Source organism: Harpia harpyja, chromosome 19 (assembly GCF_026419915.1).
Source record: "Harpia harpyja isolate bHarHar1 chromosome 19, bHarHar1 primary haplotype, whole genome shotgun sequence".
Taxonomy (NCBI): Eukaryota; Metazoa; Chordata; class Aves; order Accipitriformes; family Accipitridae; genus Harpia; species Harpia harpyja.
Genome location: NC_068958.1, coordinates 16,688,325 through 16,706,315, shown reverse-complemented (window position 1 = coordinate 16,706,315; position 17,991 = coordinate 16,688,325). Strand labels below are relative to the sequence as shown.

The 17,991-nt window shown below is 38.0% G+C and overlaps 1 protein-coding gene across 1 annotated transcript in view; it reads right to left on the bottom strand.

Moving 5' to 3' along the window:
• KDM5B (lysine demethylase 5B) overlaps positions 1–17,991 on the bottom strand; it is a 58,559-nt gene that overhangs the window by 19,669 nt on the left and 20,899 nt on the right. The window contains exons 5-16 of the mRNA XM_052814717.1: positions 16,961–17,095; positions 13,229–13,322; positions 11,458–11,561; positions 9,814–9,972; positions 9,042–9,161; positions 8,420–8,578; positions 7,794–7,975; positions 4,735–4,897; positions 3,585–3,704; positions 1,637–1,831; positions 1,043–1,224; positions 276–400 (exon numbers count right to left, since the gene is read on the bottom strand). Coding sequence (XP_052670677.1) covers positions 276–400; positions 1,043–1,224; positions 1,637–1,831; positions 3,585–3,704; positions 4,735–4,897; positions 7,794–7,975; positions 8,420–8,578; positions 9,042–9,161; positions 9,814–9,972; positions 11,458–11,561; positions 13,229–13,322; positions 16,961–17,095 — 1,738 coding nt within the window. The remainder of the gene's footprint in view (positions 1–275; positions 401–1,042; positions 1,225–1,636; positions 1,832–3,584; positions 3,705–4,734; positions 4,898–7,793; positions 7,976–8,419; positions 8,579–9,041; positions 9,162–9,813; positions 9,973–11,457; positions 11,562–13,228; positions 13,323–16,960; positions 17,096–17,991) is intronic.

The window sequence follows — 17,991 nt, the reverse complement described above, 5'->3', positions numbered from 1 at the left end:
TTAAATGGTAAGGCTGAATAAAACAACACATGAAACATATTTCTATTTCAACTTCAGTTATATTTTTTGTCAGTGATTTACAATCTTCTCACACAGAGATAGCTTAGCATAATTTCTGGGACTGTAACAGCTAAAATATTTACTTTAAAACATAAAATTATATGTGATTTCTTTTGACTGTCACATTAGACAAAAGTTACTAAGGTTGAGAAACTAAAAACTGAAAAATTAGCCATTTAAAATTATGTGTTGCAGACAGAAGGTAAGATACTTACTTTTTTTGTTGTTAATTTTTGCCTCCAGAGCTTCATTAACATTGGAAGCCCATTCGTTGTATGATTCTGCACGCATCTTTAGCGCGTTCATCATTGGATAGAGTTCCTCCAGGGTATAGCGGTACCTACAAGTAGCACAGAATTCAAACTCTTCAGCAAAATCTGCAGGGGAGCAGGAGGGTGGAACGGAGGGGCATCAAGATGGGTTGGTCCATACAACACAGAAATTATCTAATAGGCACCCAGGGTTACATAATTAAGACCTACAACCACACCACGTTCCTCCCAAGACAATTTCAATGTTGTAATTGCTTCAAAAAGCAATTTCAACATTACAATTGCAGCAATTGTGAAACTGTCTTAGGACAAGCTACATTCATGTAGGACAAAGATGTAACAAACAACAGGAAAGGAAAGATGACAACAGGAAGGAAAGCTAACAAAAGCAAAAAAATATTACTCAGCAAGAACTGGATGTAAGGGATGATGACCTTGTTGCTATAAATAAAAAAGCAAACTAACTTATCCAGCAATTTTTGCCATTATAGAGCAAGAAGAGCTGAATGCTGGAAAGAGAGAGTCTTTGTATATGAGCACAAAAAAGGCACTTTGTTTTGGGGGCACTATATTTGCAAAGGACTGAGAGAAACAGAATACTGAGACTAGCGCCACTGACAAAACAGAGTAGGCACTAGATTATCAAACCACAGTATGTACACGTACAATAAATATCTCCAGAACAGTATTATTTGCTCTCTAAAGCTTACCCCAGTTTATATTTGTAGGTAGGACAGGAACAGAGATCCTCGACATGGTACAAGCATACCAATAACCCAGGTTTACATGGACAATAAACAGCAGACATGAAACAGGTGGTTTTACACTTTAAGCACTGTCGCTCATCATCAGGAAACAGCTCAAAAGCCACTCTCTCCAAGTCAGTCACTCCCTGCAAAAGAGTACGTTACATCACTTCAAAGTCTAATGAAGAGGTGACTATTCCAAGCTAAAACATCAGAAGCTGAATTTATCAAAGGAATAATGAAGTTTAGAAATAAGATATTAAAACCAGGTAGACAGAAATCTTGGTTAATGACAAATCAGCTGTTCTGACCAAGTTACTGAAAGAACAAATATTACCTTAAAAGAGACATTCTGAGCAATATTAAAGGGCAGGTGCTAAAGCAAGATGTGCGATAAATGATTCTTTACCCAAGCGGTCCTCTGAAATCAACAATGCTACTCGGGAAGGTACTATGTAGCTCTAAGCCGTTGACAACACAGTACAAGTCCCAGCATGTTTTCACACCACTGTTTCAACTGTTCCTTTCTTCATTATAATATCATTTCCTACAACTCACCAGTTTATCAACCTTCTCACGCAACCTCTTCTCATCTTCAATCATAATAGCCATGTCTTTCTGAACTGTAGATGCTACCACAACATCAAGAACATCTGCTTTGGAAGCCATTTTACAGATCATCTCATCATGAGAAAACACACAGTAACGGTTTAGCAGACGGTAATGTTCTACACATTGGCGACCCAACGGTAGCTGCATTGAAAAACATTAAATAAATTAAGAGTTCATTCTGGAAATTACATTGAGATACTGACTTATTGTACTACTAACCAAAAACTATCCAAATGAAAGGCCAAGAAAAATCCTTCTAGCAACAACATTCATAATTCAGAATGTAAAACTAGAGAAATCAAGACCCTGAGTTCTTGTAAACCAGTACTGCTTATAACTCTTTTACAGTGGACACTGAGGATGCAAGTTGTTTAGCTAGGTTCACAGGGGGAACGTACTATCTGGAAGACACCACAATTAGGGGTAACTAAATCACTAAACCACAGTAGGGTCAGGAATACCCAAGCTAAAAACACACAGAGGCTGGGGAAGTGTCAAAGGGAAGAGTACATACACTTGTCCTGTTCTTACCACTCAAGGTATGCCCCGTCAAAGGCATGTTGCAGGGCATGCTGGACCTTTTTCTCAAATGATATGGCTGTTTTATGTAGGACATGAACTGTGCTGCAGCCTGAGAAATTGCTGACACCATGAACCATTAAAGTCCCTAACTAACCCCAGGCAGAGTAAACAATTCATTATGAGCTGGGTAGGTTACTCATAGCTTTATTTTAAGGTTGTCACTGGCCAGGCGGGTAACGATGCTCAGGTTACAATGAGGTTATGTGTTAGAGTCCGGTATGAAACTCATGGAAGGACAAGAGGAAAAACAAAACCAAACCAACCAACAGGCGAACATAGTCACAATGCAGAAAGCTTTCTTCCAATTTTAGTCATCTCCTACTTCTAAGTAATGTTTTTTAAATCTAGCAACATTTTTAGATGGGCTACATTTACAAATAGCCAAGACTTTTTTGGGGGGAAAAAAAAAACCAAACCAAACCAGAAGAGGAGTAATTTGAAGCATCAGTAGCTTCAAAGGATCTTTCTGAGATCAGGCAACACTGTGTCTGAGAAATCTGCTGGGAAGGAGAAATGATTACTTGTAACTTTGGAGCAACTATACTCCATTTGTTTTTATTTTAAAAAAAGACAAAAAAATTAATAAATTACTATGACCTAATAATTGTAATGTGTGCCTATCTCTGTTGTTTCAATGAGCTGAGTGAAGCTTACTGGGAACAAAGTACTGGTCGGTAAGCCTTCTGTTTGAACATTAAAACTTTCTGTTCCCTTCTCATTAAGGTATTCTTCCCTAAAAACCTACAGCACCTCTGCTATCCATATGCTACTCACATCAGATGCAATTCTTACTATTTTTTCCCCAAGAAGACTAGCAAAGTCTTTAACTGTTCTTAATGTGTGCTAAATGTATCATCTGATTTAATCACAGAAGCTAAAGTAGAAAAGAAGTCCAAGTCAGCTTTGGTTTTCAGCTGTAGAAAGCACCTCTTAGAGAATTCCCAGTGCAGTGAACCAAAAAATTTCATTCCAGCTCTTGATGATTTGAATGGAATTTGGGGACACAAAAGGAGTAGATTCTAGCAGCACTGGTGCTTCTCATATTCTAGGCGTGCATAGGACCTTGCCTACCTTCTGCTGTAAAAGATACATCAGCTCTAATGTATAATTTCAAACTGAACCTTAGGAACCACAGAAAGCCCACAGTTTACTACATGAAAGAAATACCTTCAGCAAAACACTATGCTTCCAGTAACAGGCTCCTTCTGATCCGTGGACTAGATTTGTGCATCAGCAGTAAATTAGAGCTGTACATCAGCTAGGAACAACTTTGGAACCGCATACTTAATGAAAAACTGGTTTTGGAACATACCCAATCAACTGTGCAGAAGTTCACAGCTTCAGCAAAATTGAAACCCTGATTGAAGCCACTGTGATAAGCTCTTGGAAAGGTGATCACAAACTCTCCAGCACACTGATTGGTTCGATAAACCTAGGAGAAAAGACAGACAAGTATTAGATCAAACCTAAACAGAACTGAAGGCTGTGAAGAGAATATGGATTTCCAATTCCTAATAACTTCTATGATGACTTCGGATAGTTCTAAAACATAAGCCCAAGAACTACAACTGACATTTGGTAACTTGTCATACAAAACCCTAGAAAGCAAAGGGCTTTCATTTAGCCATACCTGCACTTTCAGCCATTTTAAGTCTACTGTCTGTGCCTTTTGCACTTTGCTAGCTCTGTGCATGGTTACACAGATAAAGCACAGGCAAGGTTCTCTTCAATGTGCAGCTGAAGGGGAAGAGAAATTGAACCTACTCAAAAGTTCAGACTGCTGTAAATCTAATACTTTTGGTGCTATACAATCGGCATGAAAGCAGGCAGGTCTTCCTGCATCTTTCAGTTTTGGAGTCTCTCAAAGCATAGTTGACACCACAAATTTTGCTACTTTTTCCAGATTTTCCTTTAAGTCCCAAGGTCAGCTAGTCAAAAGCTAATTAAGTTGTAAAGGGACATAATTCCCATGAATAATCTAGTATGGAATATGATGGAAACTGATGAAAAATGTTTTTAAACACCTAAGAACTTATCCAGGAAAAGTAAGAGGATGTGGATGACAAATAAAGGAAGAATGGGGTTTGGCCCCTTGCCAGAAACTCTATGAAAAAAAAAAAACAAACAACAAACCCCAATTGTGTGATTAGACAGACATATGAAGAGCTCCTGTCATTGTTTCAAAGGTTGAGACTAAACCTTCCAGCTGAGATACAGAAATCGAAATATACTAAGGTAGATCTCCAGAGAAGAGTTTGCCAAGCAATTTCAAAAGCAATGATTCCATTGCCCATCTGTTCATACTGGCACATTATACTAGACAAGGAAGATACAACACACATGGAAACTACCACACCATCTCTGTAATAAAAGTGGCTTCAATTATCAGCTTTGAAGTAGAATTCAGTGCAAATGAAAGAGGGTTGGGTTTGGGGGAGTAGCACAGGAGTCCAACAACATACAGGCACTCCGTGGGCCATCAAAGTATTCGGGTTCATTATGGTGACAAGTTGGTGCAAGAGATCTGGCTGAGATTCAAATAGCTCTGGAGCAAGCTTCTTCATTACATCCTCCAGCTGTTCAGCTGCATACCCTGGGGCTCCATACCACGTTTTAGGCTCCCCCCTGCAAGATTATTAAAAAAAGTTAAATATAAGCAATCTCGTAAGTTACATTTTCAGTCTTCTGCTTTAAAATACACCATGTCAAATGAAGGGTATATCACCAGGAAGGAATGCAAAGATTATGTACCTTCCTGAATCTTCGCATTTTACACAGGTCCCTCCTCCAGACCTAAGTTTTTAACTGCCTACAGTTCTGAGCACATACTTAAAATATTCTGGGGAAAAAAAAAAGACTGAAGAAGTCCTCAGTGAAGTTCTGCTGATTCAGCACAACTTCAAAACATAAGCTGTTTGTCTTTTACCATGAACACAAACTCCCTGTTGGATCTAACAACCAAAGCCAGTTCTTTCTGTCTTGTGCATAATTGCCATAAAAGCAACATATAGTAAGTAGAAATTAAACTTCCAAATTATGCAAAAGACCTCAAGAAAAAAAATAAAATCCATATCCAGAGTAGGAACAAAGAATTTCTAACAACAGCTTAAGCCAATGCAAGCCAGTTCAGAAAATTAAGGTTATGCAGATGTGTTCCAGTAGATATTGCTTCAGGTTTACAACAAAGCTGGCTGACTGTAGCAAAAAGATGAAAATGCCTTCCAATCCCTTATAAGGAACGATGTTAGAAAAGGTATTTAGAAAAGGAGATAACAGACAAATCACCTTCTCCCAAGAGTCCGGAAAAACTGGTAGAGTAAAGCTGACCCAACAGTGTTCTTTTTTTCCATAAATCATGAAGCAATTGGGAGGATTCCAGAAGAAAAGAGTGAAGTATGAATCCAGAAGCATATCCCTCACACCTAGGAGCTTATTCCTGTACTCAAATAGCACCTCTGTCATGGTGAAGAGGACAGCTAGCAGGAGGGACTGTGGAAGGGCAGTTACTTTGGTACCACAAGGAGTAGCACAAGTAGAGTCATCACTATGCAGTGTTAGATGACTATGCAGCCTTGGACCTGGTCGTCATCTTGGAACAAGTCTATGAATTCATGAAGACCAGCCACAAATGCAACTAAAAAATGTCCTGTGTCCTGACCCAATACCAGGTTAGTCAAGAATTCTGCTCCTTGATACATGTCATTGCCCAGGAATGTATGACAGCAGTTATGAACTATGCTAAACTTGGACCAGAATACTGGTACCAGGGGGCTCTGGACTTCAGGAGAACAGATAGCAGAGAAAGACAGAATTCTAATGGAGCTGTTAAGGTGTCAGCCTTATGAAGGCAGCAAGCTGCAGAATGGACGAAGGTGACAGTTCTTTCTGCACTGCTACCTGGCAGCTCCAAATTCCTGCCTTTAGAAATACTAGCATCAATGATGATAATTCTACCTCTGACCAGGACTGACATCTTATTTATTTATTTGCAAGCATCCTTAGAAGCAAAGACTTGGGTTTTTCTCCTTTTATTACCATTTCAAAAACTAACACAGGATTTAAAGTCATGCAGGAGAACTATTGCCTTCAACCCTATGAAAGGTCTGCTGCTGTAGCCTGGTTCACTTGGGGCTATCTGCTCAAAGTACCATACTAGGATACAAGCTCTTTCAAGGCACACAGGAACACTAAAGGTGGACATGCCATCTCTAGTATTTCACAAGAACAAGTCCTGCCTTCTGAAGTCTTTTCAGAGTTTGGAGCATTGTCTCTTCAGCAGCGGGTCATTAAGACTGACTCCTCTGGCCAACAAAAGTATTAACCTCAACTACACATTGCTCTCCAACAGGCTAAAGAACCCAGACTTAAACCTCTAAGTTGAAGGGAAATACAGAAGAGTATCTGCAAATGAAAAGACAAGACATCAAGGATTTTCATGCTGGAGGAGAAATAAATTAAAAGGAGGCAGGGCAACTTTCACATGTGTCTGAATGTATGTACATGTCTGTCCACATATACATGTATGCAATTATGCATCTTTCTGGCCTTGACTGCAAATACCAATGCAATGCAGGACAAATTATGGAGGACATAATGCTATTCTTACAATAGCAAGGGAAGCTCTCCTTGAAGAAATTAAGTTTCTACTGCAAACAAAAAATCTCCTCTCCTTCCCACACTTTTCAGCCTGACTGAAGACCCAGACAAAAAAAAAAAGCAACAAATGACAATGAAGATAATTTTTAGAATGTAATCCTGATCACTCATTTACTTAGCCTCACTCAAACATTTGTTTTAATAATGTCAAGTACTAAGAAAGCAAGTGAATTAAGTCACTGACTACTTGGACTGTGCTACAGCAGCAGCTATTTCAAGGAGCAGCAATTGAATAACCAACCAGAAAGATGACCTACTGAATAGCAGCTGGGATGTGGTTTTACCATTTTGCTGGAACACTTATGCAAACAAGGAAAGGGAAAGAGCTTGACAGGTTTCAGTAAGAGTGACAAGAATAATTCAAACTCTAGAAAAGCTGTTGTAACATGAGAAGTTTAAGAAGTTCAATCTATTTAGAATATCAAAGAGATGGGAAAGATCTGTCCTGATTACAGCTGACAAGTGTTTGTTTGATGAGAGGATTTATGATAGAATGATCTATCTAACAGACAAAAAAATATGCAGGATCCTAAGATTGTTAGTTGAAGTTAGATGATTTAAAAAAAAAAACTTGCATGGTTTTTAGTTTTACATTGAGCATAATAAAATATTTGATGGAGTATCTGCTGCATCTCTCATGGATTTAACACTGGGAATGGATGTCTCTTTCCAAAATATGACCTCTTGTCCAAAAGCAAATCAATGCAGGAATCACACGGTGTCAAATTTAACCCTGCTGCTACAGGATTGCAAGAGTTATTCTGGCCTGAACTCTGTGAATCTGGTTTTAGTCCACTAATTAAAAAGGGGAAGGGAGAATGAAAGGGAGATTGCTTCTCAGGCTGAGTTTATTCCTCAAACTCACCAATGCAGATAGTTAATTGAATAGCTCCAGTGGTCTTCTATATGCCAACAAAATGAAGAAAAGCACATTCCTACATATAGCCAGGGTAATTTCATTCCACATATGTCTGCAGTGATGTGAGCAAGAACAGACTGCTCCATCACAGGCATGTTGTTTAAATTCCAGCCACTATCCAGGTATTCCTGAAAATTGAACAGAACAGTCACAGGTTTATACAACATGAAGTAAAAAACCCAAGAAGGTAAAACTGCCAAAACAGCAACAGAAGAAAAGCATCTTTCCAAACTGAAAAATATAAGAAACAGGTCAATGAATCAAAGAACAAAACCTCCACTGCCTTTGCTCCTTTCACAAACCTTATCTGACCTGCTTTGTTAAAATGAGACTTTTGTTGTTGTTTGGAAGTTAATAAATAACTTCTAGGATAAACCTGTGGCTTTTAATGTCTGGTCACAGCAAATTTTATTTAATCAAAACTCTGATGTAATTCTCCTCTTCAAATACTGTGCCACGTACACAAAACAAACACTTTGCAACCCAGTTCCATTATTGTGCTTTGAACCAAAGAGACTTATTTAATCAAGAACTGCAATACAAACATACACAGTGAACTAATAAAGACCTACCTCCTCTTCTGGTCTAACTTTAAATTTCCCACCCCTAACTGGGAAGCCACTGCCAAATTCCTTTGAAGCAATATCAGCTCCGTATTCTACTGTCACATCCTCTTCAATGGTACTAACAAGTCTCCAGAATTCTTTTTCAACCAGCTCGGTGGGGACCATCTAGGCATGAGAAGAAGAAAAACAAGGAGTATATACTGAGGAATTGGTATATAAAAAGCATGTGCATAAAACCTAACTCAGGGAGGAACCTCCACTAGCTTGAAGTATTTCCCCATTTCAAAATTGTTTCAACAAGAGAAAAAAAAGACGCAGTAGAAGTGCCATTCCACTCAGGACACGTCGCTGCTTTGTTCTCTCAAGAATGGGTGACAGTTACGTAGTATTCTCTTCCTTACAGACACTTCTTCAAAACTGAAAAAAAACCAAACCAAGAAGCTGGTGGAACAGGAAACCATGACACCAGCAAGAACAAGGATTCACTGATGTAAATGAGAACCTCTGATTTCACATTTCATCCCATTCAAAAGCGGAATTTCCCCCTCCCCCTCAAAAGTTATATATTTTAACTAAGCACAAAAAATGAAATCTACATTATGGCATCAGGATAAATACATGAACATACATGTACTGGCATGTTAAAATAGTCTGACTTGAATGCATCTGCCATTTCTCCAAAAGTGCGAAGTGTATAGTCTCTTGCTGCCTGTTCAAAACCAAATGCTTCTTGAGGCTTATTACACTCCTGCAATTGAAAAGATAATTATTTCCATAATGTATTAATAAGACAATCTGTGCTCAGACTTTACACAAATGGGCTACTATTACGGCACCTGATGGCTAAGGCAGCAGGACACCTGACCGAAATGAAGTGAATGCCCCAAGTTGCAGTCAGAAGAAGAAACTACTCTGCTTAATTCACCAAATCACAATATTTATTTATAAATCTGCATAAACATTAAGTAATATGCCTAATTTCTCCTTCATCTAGTAGAGGTAAGCAAAAAAAAGATGCATAGACCTCCACACTGAAGCACCTAGTGAGACTCCAATTTTAAATACAGAAGAAAGGTGCCAAATAAAATCCAGTGTATTTTTTAAAGGCACATCAACTTTTGGCTCCAAAATATTAAGTGATAGCTTTCCAATTTGAAGCATGCCCAGTCTTCATTTTAGGTTTACCCTCTGTATTGGGTCTGGCTGAGATGGAGTTAATATTCCCCATAGCAGCCCTCATAGCACTCCATCTCAGCCAGACCCAACACACCCTCTTATCACCTTGTTTGCACAAGCTTAAGTAATAACAAATTCTATTTTCAATCCCTAGGATCAAGTTTAAAAAACCCCACAAAATAAAAAATAACCTTAAGCCTAACTGTTACGGTTTGTTGGATTACCTGAGCCAAACACTGGGGACACCTCCAGTCCCCTTTGGGAACATCATGAAGGGGTGGAATTAAACAAAAAGTATGGTAACTGTCATCACAGCCATCACACAACAGGAGACGGTCCTCATCATTACCACTGCCACATAAGAGACATACATACAAATCCACCTGTAACAAAAAATTGCCAGAGTGGGAATTTGAGCACTTAAGGTAACTCATGGTGAAAGAGCAGTTTGGTAACTCAGTTACCTGTAACGTTTGCCAAAGCTTATTTTTACTTTATCTCCAAAATGGAAATGAGACAAGCAAACACAAAATATTTATGTAAGAGTTTAAATAAACCTGCTCTGTAATTTTAGGAGGGACCACAGGAGTTGCAAGCCCTTCCATGTATTTTTTTTTTTCCAAATGACAGAAGATTTGATTCAGTGGCCAGGATAGTTTAAATCAGTAGTGTTGAGGATTCAGCAGGTATAATATAACACCTGCTAGTGGCTCACAAATCCTTTTTCTTGTTGCTCTCACACGCAGCATGTGTGCACAGATGTTTCATCCTCCCGTGAGACCAACTGGTTGGAGCCTCAGAAGAGAGAAAAGGGTTCCTCTTGATGGGACTGTTCCTCTTTTTCCCCAGAGATACTGGTCAAGACCTTCATTTTCATTTGGAATGGCACCAGTTTCCCAGCAGAGCTATGTGCTTTTGGGCAGGGGGGCAGCTGTTGAAGTCTGATGGAAGTTTCACCCAACAGCTACTGAGCCCCCAGGAAAAGGTGCAGGCACTCCAAACGTGGGAAGGGTTGTCTGCGGCTTGTCCTACACCACACCTTCACCAGCAACAGACTGAAGGCTCTTCTCAAATACTGAACAGAGCTGTGGGGACAAGCAGACCCTGTTGTCTTATGTCGTTAAAAAAAGAAGCAGTATCTCCTGCTCCTTCCTGCAAGTTTTTTTTGTTTGGGGGGTGGGGGTGTTAGCTTGTAGTATTTGCACATTTCCTTCTCAGGTATCTAGCTATAGGTGTAGATTAAATGAAGAACATTTTTGATTTTAGGAAAGATCCAAGTAGTGGCATGGACAGGAAGAATCTCAGTATTGTCTTCTCAAAAGTGAGACAAACTACCATTGCTTTCAGTTTGGGATTTTTTTGGAGGGGGGGGTGGTGGTATGTGGAGAGTTGGAGCAGGAACAGGGTTGGTTTTTTTAAGAAGCATTTGAACAGCAAAGCTTCCAAGTTAGTGCTGAAATTGTGGAATAAGTGGCAGGTCTGCTGGAAAGCCAGGTGCCAAAGCTTGCATTAAGCTCCCTTGAGGTTAAAGAGTGATGGGGAGAGAGATCAGTTCACAGAAGAACTTCTATTTGGACTCTTCTTTCAAAATGCTTATTTCAAGATTGTGCCTTGGAGACAGAAAACAAGTCATTTTAATTATAGATAGTGAAAGTTAACTATCCTGTTATTTTCAGCTTTGTAACAGCACGAAGCTTTACAAGTATGTATATTCCAGCAGGCACAGACACTGCTTTGTTTCAAACACAGGGTTACATGAAGATATCCTTAGTGCGATATAAACGACATGAGATTTCACTACATACCCAAGAGAAACCCAGAAACACCTGCAATCAATATGAAGCAGCAGGAAAGCAGGGCATACTCACAGCATTAGTAGGTTTTTTAGATCGGACTTTGGATTTGTCTTTCTCTGGCTCCCCAGCATGTTCTCTCTTCTCAGAAAGTTTCACTGTGCTATGCATTTCCTTTTCTGGTGCAACAGAAAAAAAAAATTAGGGTATTACAAAATCTTTTAATGCTTAGCATTACTTTTTATTATTTATTTGTTATCACTTGTTACACTGCATCACTCCAAGTTATTTTCTGAATTACTTGTTATACCATACACACACTTGTTTCAGCTAACAATGCAAGATTTGAACACCTGCAATACCTACAGGAGCCAGTATTATCAGAAAAAACAAGCATGCCATCACAAGGCAGCAATGACTATCACAGCCCACATGTTTTGAGTTTTAAATCCCATTTAAATTAATTTAATTTAAATTATGAGTATCTTCATAAGCTAAGATTTTGTTTCCATGTAGTGTTAACAACCATGCTTGAATTACTCCATCAATTTTACAGCAGCATGTCACATGGAGACATGAAACAACACTACAGCTTCCTACGATGATCTTCACACTTCAGTTTCTTCTAGCGGTAGCTTTCACAAAAACGTATCGTCAAAGATGAGCACGCAGCAGAAGTGGCCTGACAAAGAAGCAGTTCCTCTACATTCTTACACTCCTACCTAATTTGGGCATGTCTCTACTCAAGTCTTCACTCCTGACGTTATTAAAAAAAAAACAAAAAACCACACCCCCAAATCCATACAACAGAGCATGGAGAATCCCAGGGCTCTGGTGCTGAAGAGAAGGGGGCAATAAAGTTCTTAGCTAAAGTTAGAAGTAAGCTAGAGACCTTTACACCTGGACATGAGACAGCCCGAAGCATTTCTTAGAGTCCGAGAGCTAACAAAGATATTAAAGAGAAGAATATCTATATCTATCAGAAATTTAAGCATTAAAAAACTGTCTAGATCTTTCTCCTTCTGCTCTCCAGGATGAAAAAAGAAAAAAGGTTAATGCCTAAAGACACTCCTTCAAGAAAAAAATTATCAAATTAAAAAAAGACCACAACCTACACAAATTCTTGGGGGGCGGGGAGGGCAATATTTTGAATGAACAAAGGAGACTGACAAACTGCTTAGTTAATTTCAATTATTAAGTAGTTGTAAATGATTCCTGTGTTTGCTTTGCCGAATTATTTGTCAACAAGCTTACTCTTCTGTTTGATGGCATTAAACATTTCTTCTCAGTCTGAAATTATTATTTGTTAAGGAGAGATAACAACAGACTCAGAACTACTGATAGAAGCAATTTAAAAATCATATTATGGGAACTTTATTGTTAAGTTCACAACATACTATCTTTTGCCTTCATTGAGTTTCATTTCCTGATTTCAAATTCTTTCCTAAAAGTGTCTGAAATCTCATACGTTCTTAAAAGAGTTTCCTCTATTTAAAGCTAGTTGATTGATGCTAGCTATTTAAAATACACAGAGAAATATGGCTCAGATATCATTTCTGATTGCTCCATAAGAGCCTGAAGTTTTAAAAAGTAAAAATTTTTTTTTTCAACTGAAAACATCTTCTCCAAGAAAACTCAACCACTTACAAAACAAACTAAAAGAATTCAAAGCCATAAAAGGACTTTTACAATAAATTCCAATTTAAAAATGAAGTTAACAGAAGTATTTTTTTAAAATACTTTGAATTGTTCCAACTGCTGAATTTAACTCTGGTCTTACAATGAGTTTGTACAAAGTTAGAGAAATTGCATTCACATCTTGTTTCACTCCCCACTTGTCACTCACCAATTTCACACTTTGGAGGTGCACATCCCATTCTACGTCTCAGATTATGAGTTCTGGCTTCTGGAGGGTCAGATTCAGTTTTAATATTGGTTGCCTTAAAAAAGAAAAAAAAAGAAAAAAAAAAATCAGTACTGTCCTTAGCTGGAACACTTTGGTATTTGGGAAAATGTTCACTGCCATCTAAACTCACGGCTGCTTGCCCAAGTATGGACTGATGATTTTGGAATATACAGCTGGCCACTGCACACAGTGCTGCAGGAAAGGCTGCATACCCAAAGAGATCCAACCTGCAACTATGTCCAACACTCAAAGTCCTAACAAGAGAGCGCCTATTAAGATCTAAAGAACTCTCTGCAAGTCTCTACAGCTGAGTAACTTTGGTGGCAGATCCTGCAAGGTTTTAAAATACACCTTTCAATACTCTCAAGAGCTGAGAAAAGAACTGGGAAAAAAAGATAATTTTGACTTCCACAATAAAAAAAAAATATTTCTGCATAAAATTCTTAACCCACTCTGACAAATGCCAAGAGAGGACTGCAAAGGTTCAGAGAACAAGATGCTGAGACACAAACACTTCATTGAGGTACAATTGAGGTCTTAAAACTTGTAACCTGACTTGTTCTAGGAAAAAGCCAGGCAGATGGAAGTCAGATAAAGATTTTGAGGACTTAATTTAAACTCAGAAAAACATTTTATACTGATAAACAAATAAATCTAAAAAGGCAACCTGAATTTCTGAAATACTTGTATTCAATTATTTAAAAACGAGTTCAGGGAGAAATAACAGGGAACAACCTGGAGAGATTTGAAAGGAAATTCTACAAAAAGCCTGTGCCAATAATGATACCACGTTTTTAGCTTGATTTCAGCGGACCTTGGTAAGAAGCAAAGGAGCAAGGAACTTTGGTCTTTCATAGATTTTCTTTTACTCTTGAGAAGCAGAACATACTCCAGTCTTCTAAGCAGGTAACTCGGTGTATTGTGGAGCTTTCAACACAGAATAATGTTTTTCCATTTAATTCTTATATTTCTTCCCTGAAGTTTTGAGACTTTGGGAGAACAATTCTCAAATCCCTCAGCGTAAAGACGGGTTTCTCCAACATTGTACTCTTTACGCTTAATTTCTTAAGGAAATGAGGTCATGCAACCACTTTCTTGCTACTCACACAAGTCAGTCCACTACCAACCACTCCCTGAACCCCAAATAACAGGATTTGTTAGCCTAGCTCTAAAAGCACGACTTCCAGGCTGAATGCATCGTCAGGTATTCGAAGGGGCGGGGTTTGGTGTTGCTTTTGGGGTTTTTTTTTGTAGGCTTGTTTGTTTGTTTGTTTTGGATTTTTACAGAGGTGGTTTTGACATTATTTTCCCTTCACTTTCTGTGTTCTCTTTGTCCAAACTATTGTCTCCATGAGACCAGGCAGAGGTCCCATTGCTTAAGATCTGCAAAAAAATGCTGTTCATTATATTTAGTAATACTGAATAAGAATCAGTTTGCACTGATCCTCAAGCAATGCAGTAACAGATGCTCCATCTTCTGCATCTTGACTTCTATGAGTTGCACCCTTATTCTGTGCTTAAGCCCATATAAAGAGCAGCTCTTTTTTGGCCTGAGTCTTTCATTATATCGATGCATCTCACTTTCACTTCTGTAGCATTGTTCTGGTCTTTTACGCTTACTTTTCTACATCAAGCACCTAAATCCTTTGCATTTCAAAACCAGCCTATGGCTGTCACTCCCCTGTTCCTTGCTAATTATGAACATTTTCTCCTAAGTGTTTACTCACCAAGTAGGAAAGGGCAAGGTAAAACTGTCTTACAATTGCAAACTAACACTTACCCCACAGGCTGTATTTTTTGCTAGTAAGAATAAATTTACAATACTTTCCTGCAGTTCACTTATTTTAAATGTTTATACTAGATGGCTAGCCTTTGAAAAGCAGGAAATGTCAAACTGGTAAACGTAAGAATGAACTTAGGTTTTACAATGTAAGACACTGACAAATCCTTGTATATCTCATTAGAGCAAAAGGTTGAGACACATTAACCAAACATTACTACTTTGCAACCTGGTCCATGCAAAAATCAACTGCTTGTAGTTTCAATGTAGAATAAAATGGATTTAATCAACTTAGCTGACTTTGCACTGAAATGGAAAAGAAAACACTCACATTAACAAATCTTAACTTTTGGAAATTACTGTCTTAAAACACTACAGCTGCTTGCTAAGCTAGTCAGTCCATGCTGCTTAATTCAGCCTTAGCGCTCTATGTTTCCATTCTATTGTTAATCAAGTATTTTCTGTCCACAAAAAATTAGGTGCTCAGGGAAAGAGCTGAGAGGATAGGCTTGCATTTTGGCTGAGTAGTTAGTTTTCACAGAAATGACAAAAATGTGCATTCTTTGTTAGTCAGTGTCATCTGACACCACTGTCAGAGGAGAAGCTAAAATTTTAGTATATATTTGCCCTGCTGTTAATCTTTAAAGGATATGTGAGAACTAGCATCTTTCAATCACAGGCAGATGCTTCAAATGGAAAGTTCCAGATCAAACTACTGAGGTTTTCTCAGAATTACAAATCTATTTGTAACAGGGTATTTGAGTGGAAAAGCTTTAGAAAACCTTAATTGTAACTTATTAACTAATTATAGGCAGAATTTGCAACAACTAAGCTGTACTACTTGGTAGTAATAAAGACCAAGACTAGAACAATGGGAGTTACTAAAGAGTCTGAAACAAAATTAAATAGAAATCTGGATTATAAACAGAGTGAAACATGACCTTCCTAACTCATGATGTCACCACTAATAAGACTGTCTCCTGGGAATAAGCCTCCCCTACTCTTCATCTGCTCAAACAAAAGAAAGAGTAAACTCTCTGAAGGCAGGAACATCAGTCTGGAAAGACTGAAGTCACAGTATTACAGTTTTCCAGTAATGAAGAAGACGCATCACGGTCTCCTAAAATATGTCTTCACAGGAGAACTCTATGCAGATTTAATCAATAAATTTTATGCTTATCCAAATAAATATTATTTCTTAAGCACATGTAAGATTAATCCTGTTTGGTTGTACAAAACCATACTGACAATGTTATGCAATTGTTTCCTTATATTGCATAGTCAAAGTATCGCAAATTGATAGAACTCAGTAAAAAATGAAATACAACAATGCTAGTGTTATAACAAAAACCTTCTCTGCTCTAACATCTGGCTTCAACTCATGAGAGATTTACAGGAACCTCTCAACACATTTAAAGAACTACTGTTCATTAGCTATCCTCTGAGGAAATGAGAGAGATCAAAGCTGCAAAAGAGAAGCTTCATTTCTAGAATTTGTCACCTGTATTTTAATCTATGAGCCCCGTATTATTTATAATCATGCTAAAAACATTATTATAGCATACACACTCATAACTAATGTGTCAGTGGAACAGCTTCAGTAGAAGAGCCGCTCAGAACTCCAAACCTCAGTAACACACTTTTTAAAGTATCACAAAATCCTTACCATATTATTTATAATTTACGCAATTATAAATATTTAACAATGACAAAGAAAATGTTAAACAGCTGTTTACTATGCATATACATTTAGTGATCTGATCGAAACAACATTTGTCCTGTAATTTAACTAAAACCTGTTGTGCCATGTGGCTAGGCAAACTATCAATGCGTTACAATTTCAAGCTCGGTCACCACAGAACATTTGCCCATATAAAGACAGATTATCTCACCTCTGCTCTTAGGCGTTTTGCTCGACGAGCAGGTGGACAAGTTTCAGATGGCTGAACAGACTGTCTCTGTGGAATATCATGGGGCTTATATTCCTTGTCCTTTGTGTCACTAGTGAGATCTGGTTTCTGCAAGCACTAAAGAGACACAATTTGATTACTTAATTTCTGCCGCTGCTTCTCATACCAACTTTGTGTAGAACAATTTCCTGGCTAATGTGAAAGAATATAGACAGGGCTTTAATAATTGCTGTGCTGAGTTAATAAAAACAGTATTTATGACAATTGTAACATTACCTATTTGAACAAGTCACAAAATCACTTTTTCCTGTCCTTTTACTGAATGCAATAACCATAATAAAGGATCTTCAATAAAGCTGAATTCAACCTTTAAATGTTACAAGCCCCAAACATTTCTCTATGGGAAACCAATACCAGTTCTTCTAGTAGACGGTGCTTTTGGAGACTGTACAGCATACTGGAAACTGCTGTAGCATCCTCAGGTTGCATTACTGTAATGCTAACATACAGAGCAATATAAAAGTAAATTACAGCCTATCATATATCCCTGTCTTAATTGAAATACAATTTTGTCCGAAAAACATTGCAGAAGCTACGTTCTTTATGTTTTGGAGAGGACAACTCTGCTGCATGAATTAAGGGCAGAAGGGAAGAAGATGCAAGAACAGTTTTAGTTCTTCAAAGCTGCTGAATGAACACATTTAATTGCTGAAAACTGTGCATACATTTGGCAAGAAAAGTAATAATTAATGACAATTCCAAGTTTGTCAAGCCACACAACATTCAGTAACAGCAGACAAAATATAACACTTTTTAATGAGTAAACAACGAATCTTGAAGAAAGAAAAAGTCTTATGTTTTCAGAAAGTATTTCACACAAATTGCTGGATCTACATTTCCTCAGTTCTGTTAATCTGTTGCCATAACGAGCATTTTCTTACCAAGAGAGAAACAGGACAGGAACTACAAGAGAACCACTGCAGCGGCATAAGGACTGATGTTCTGTAGACAGC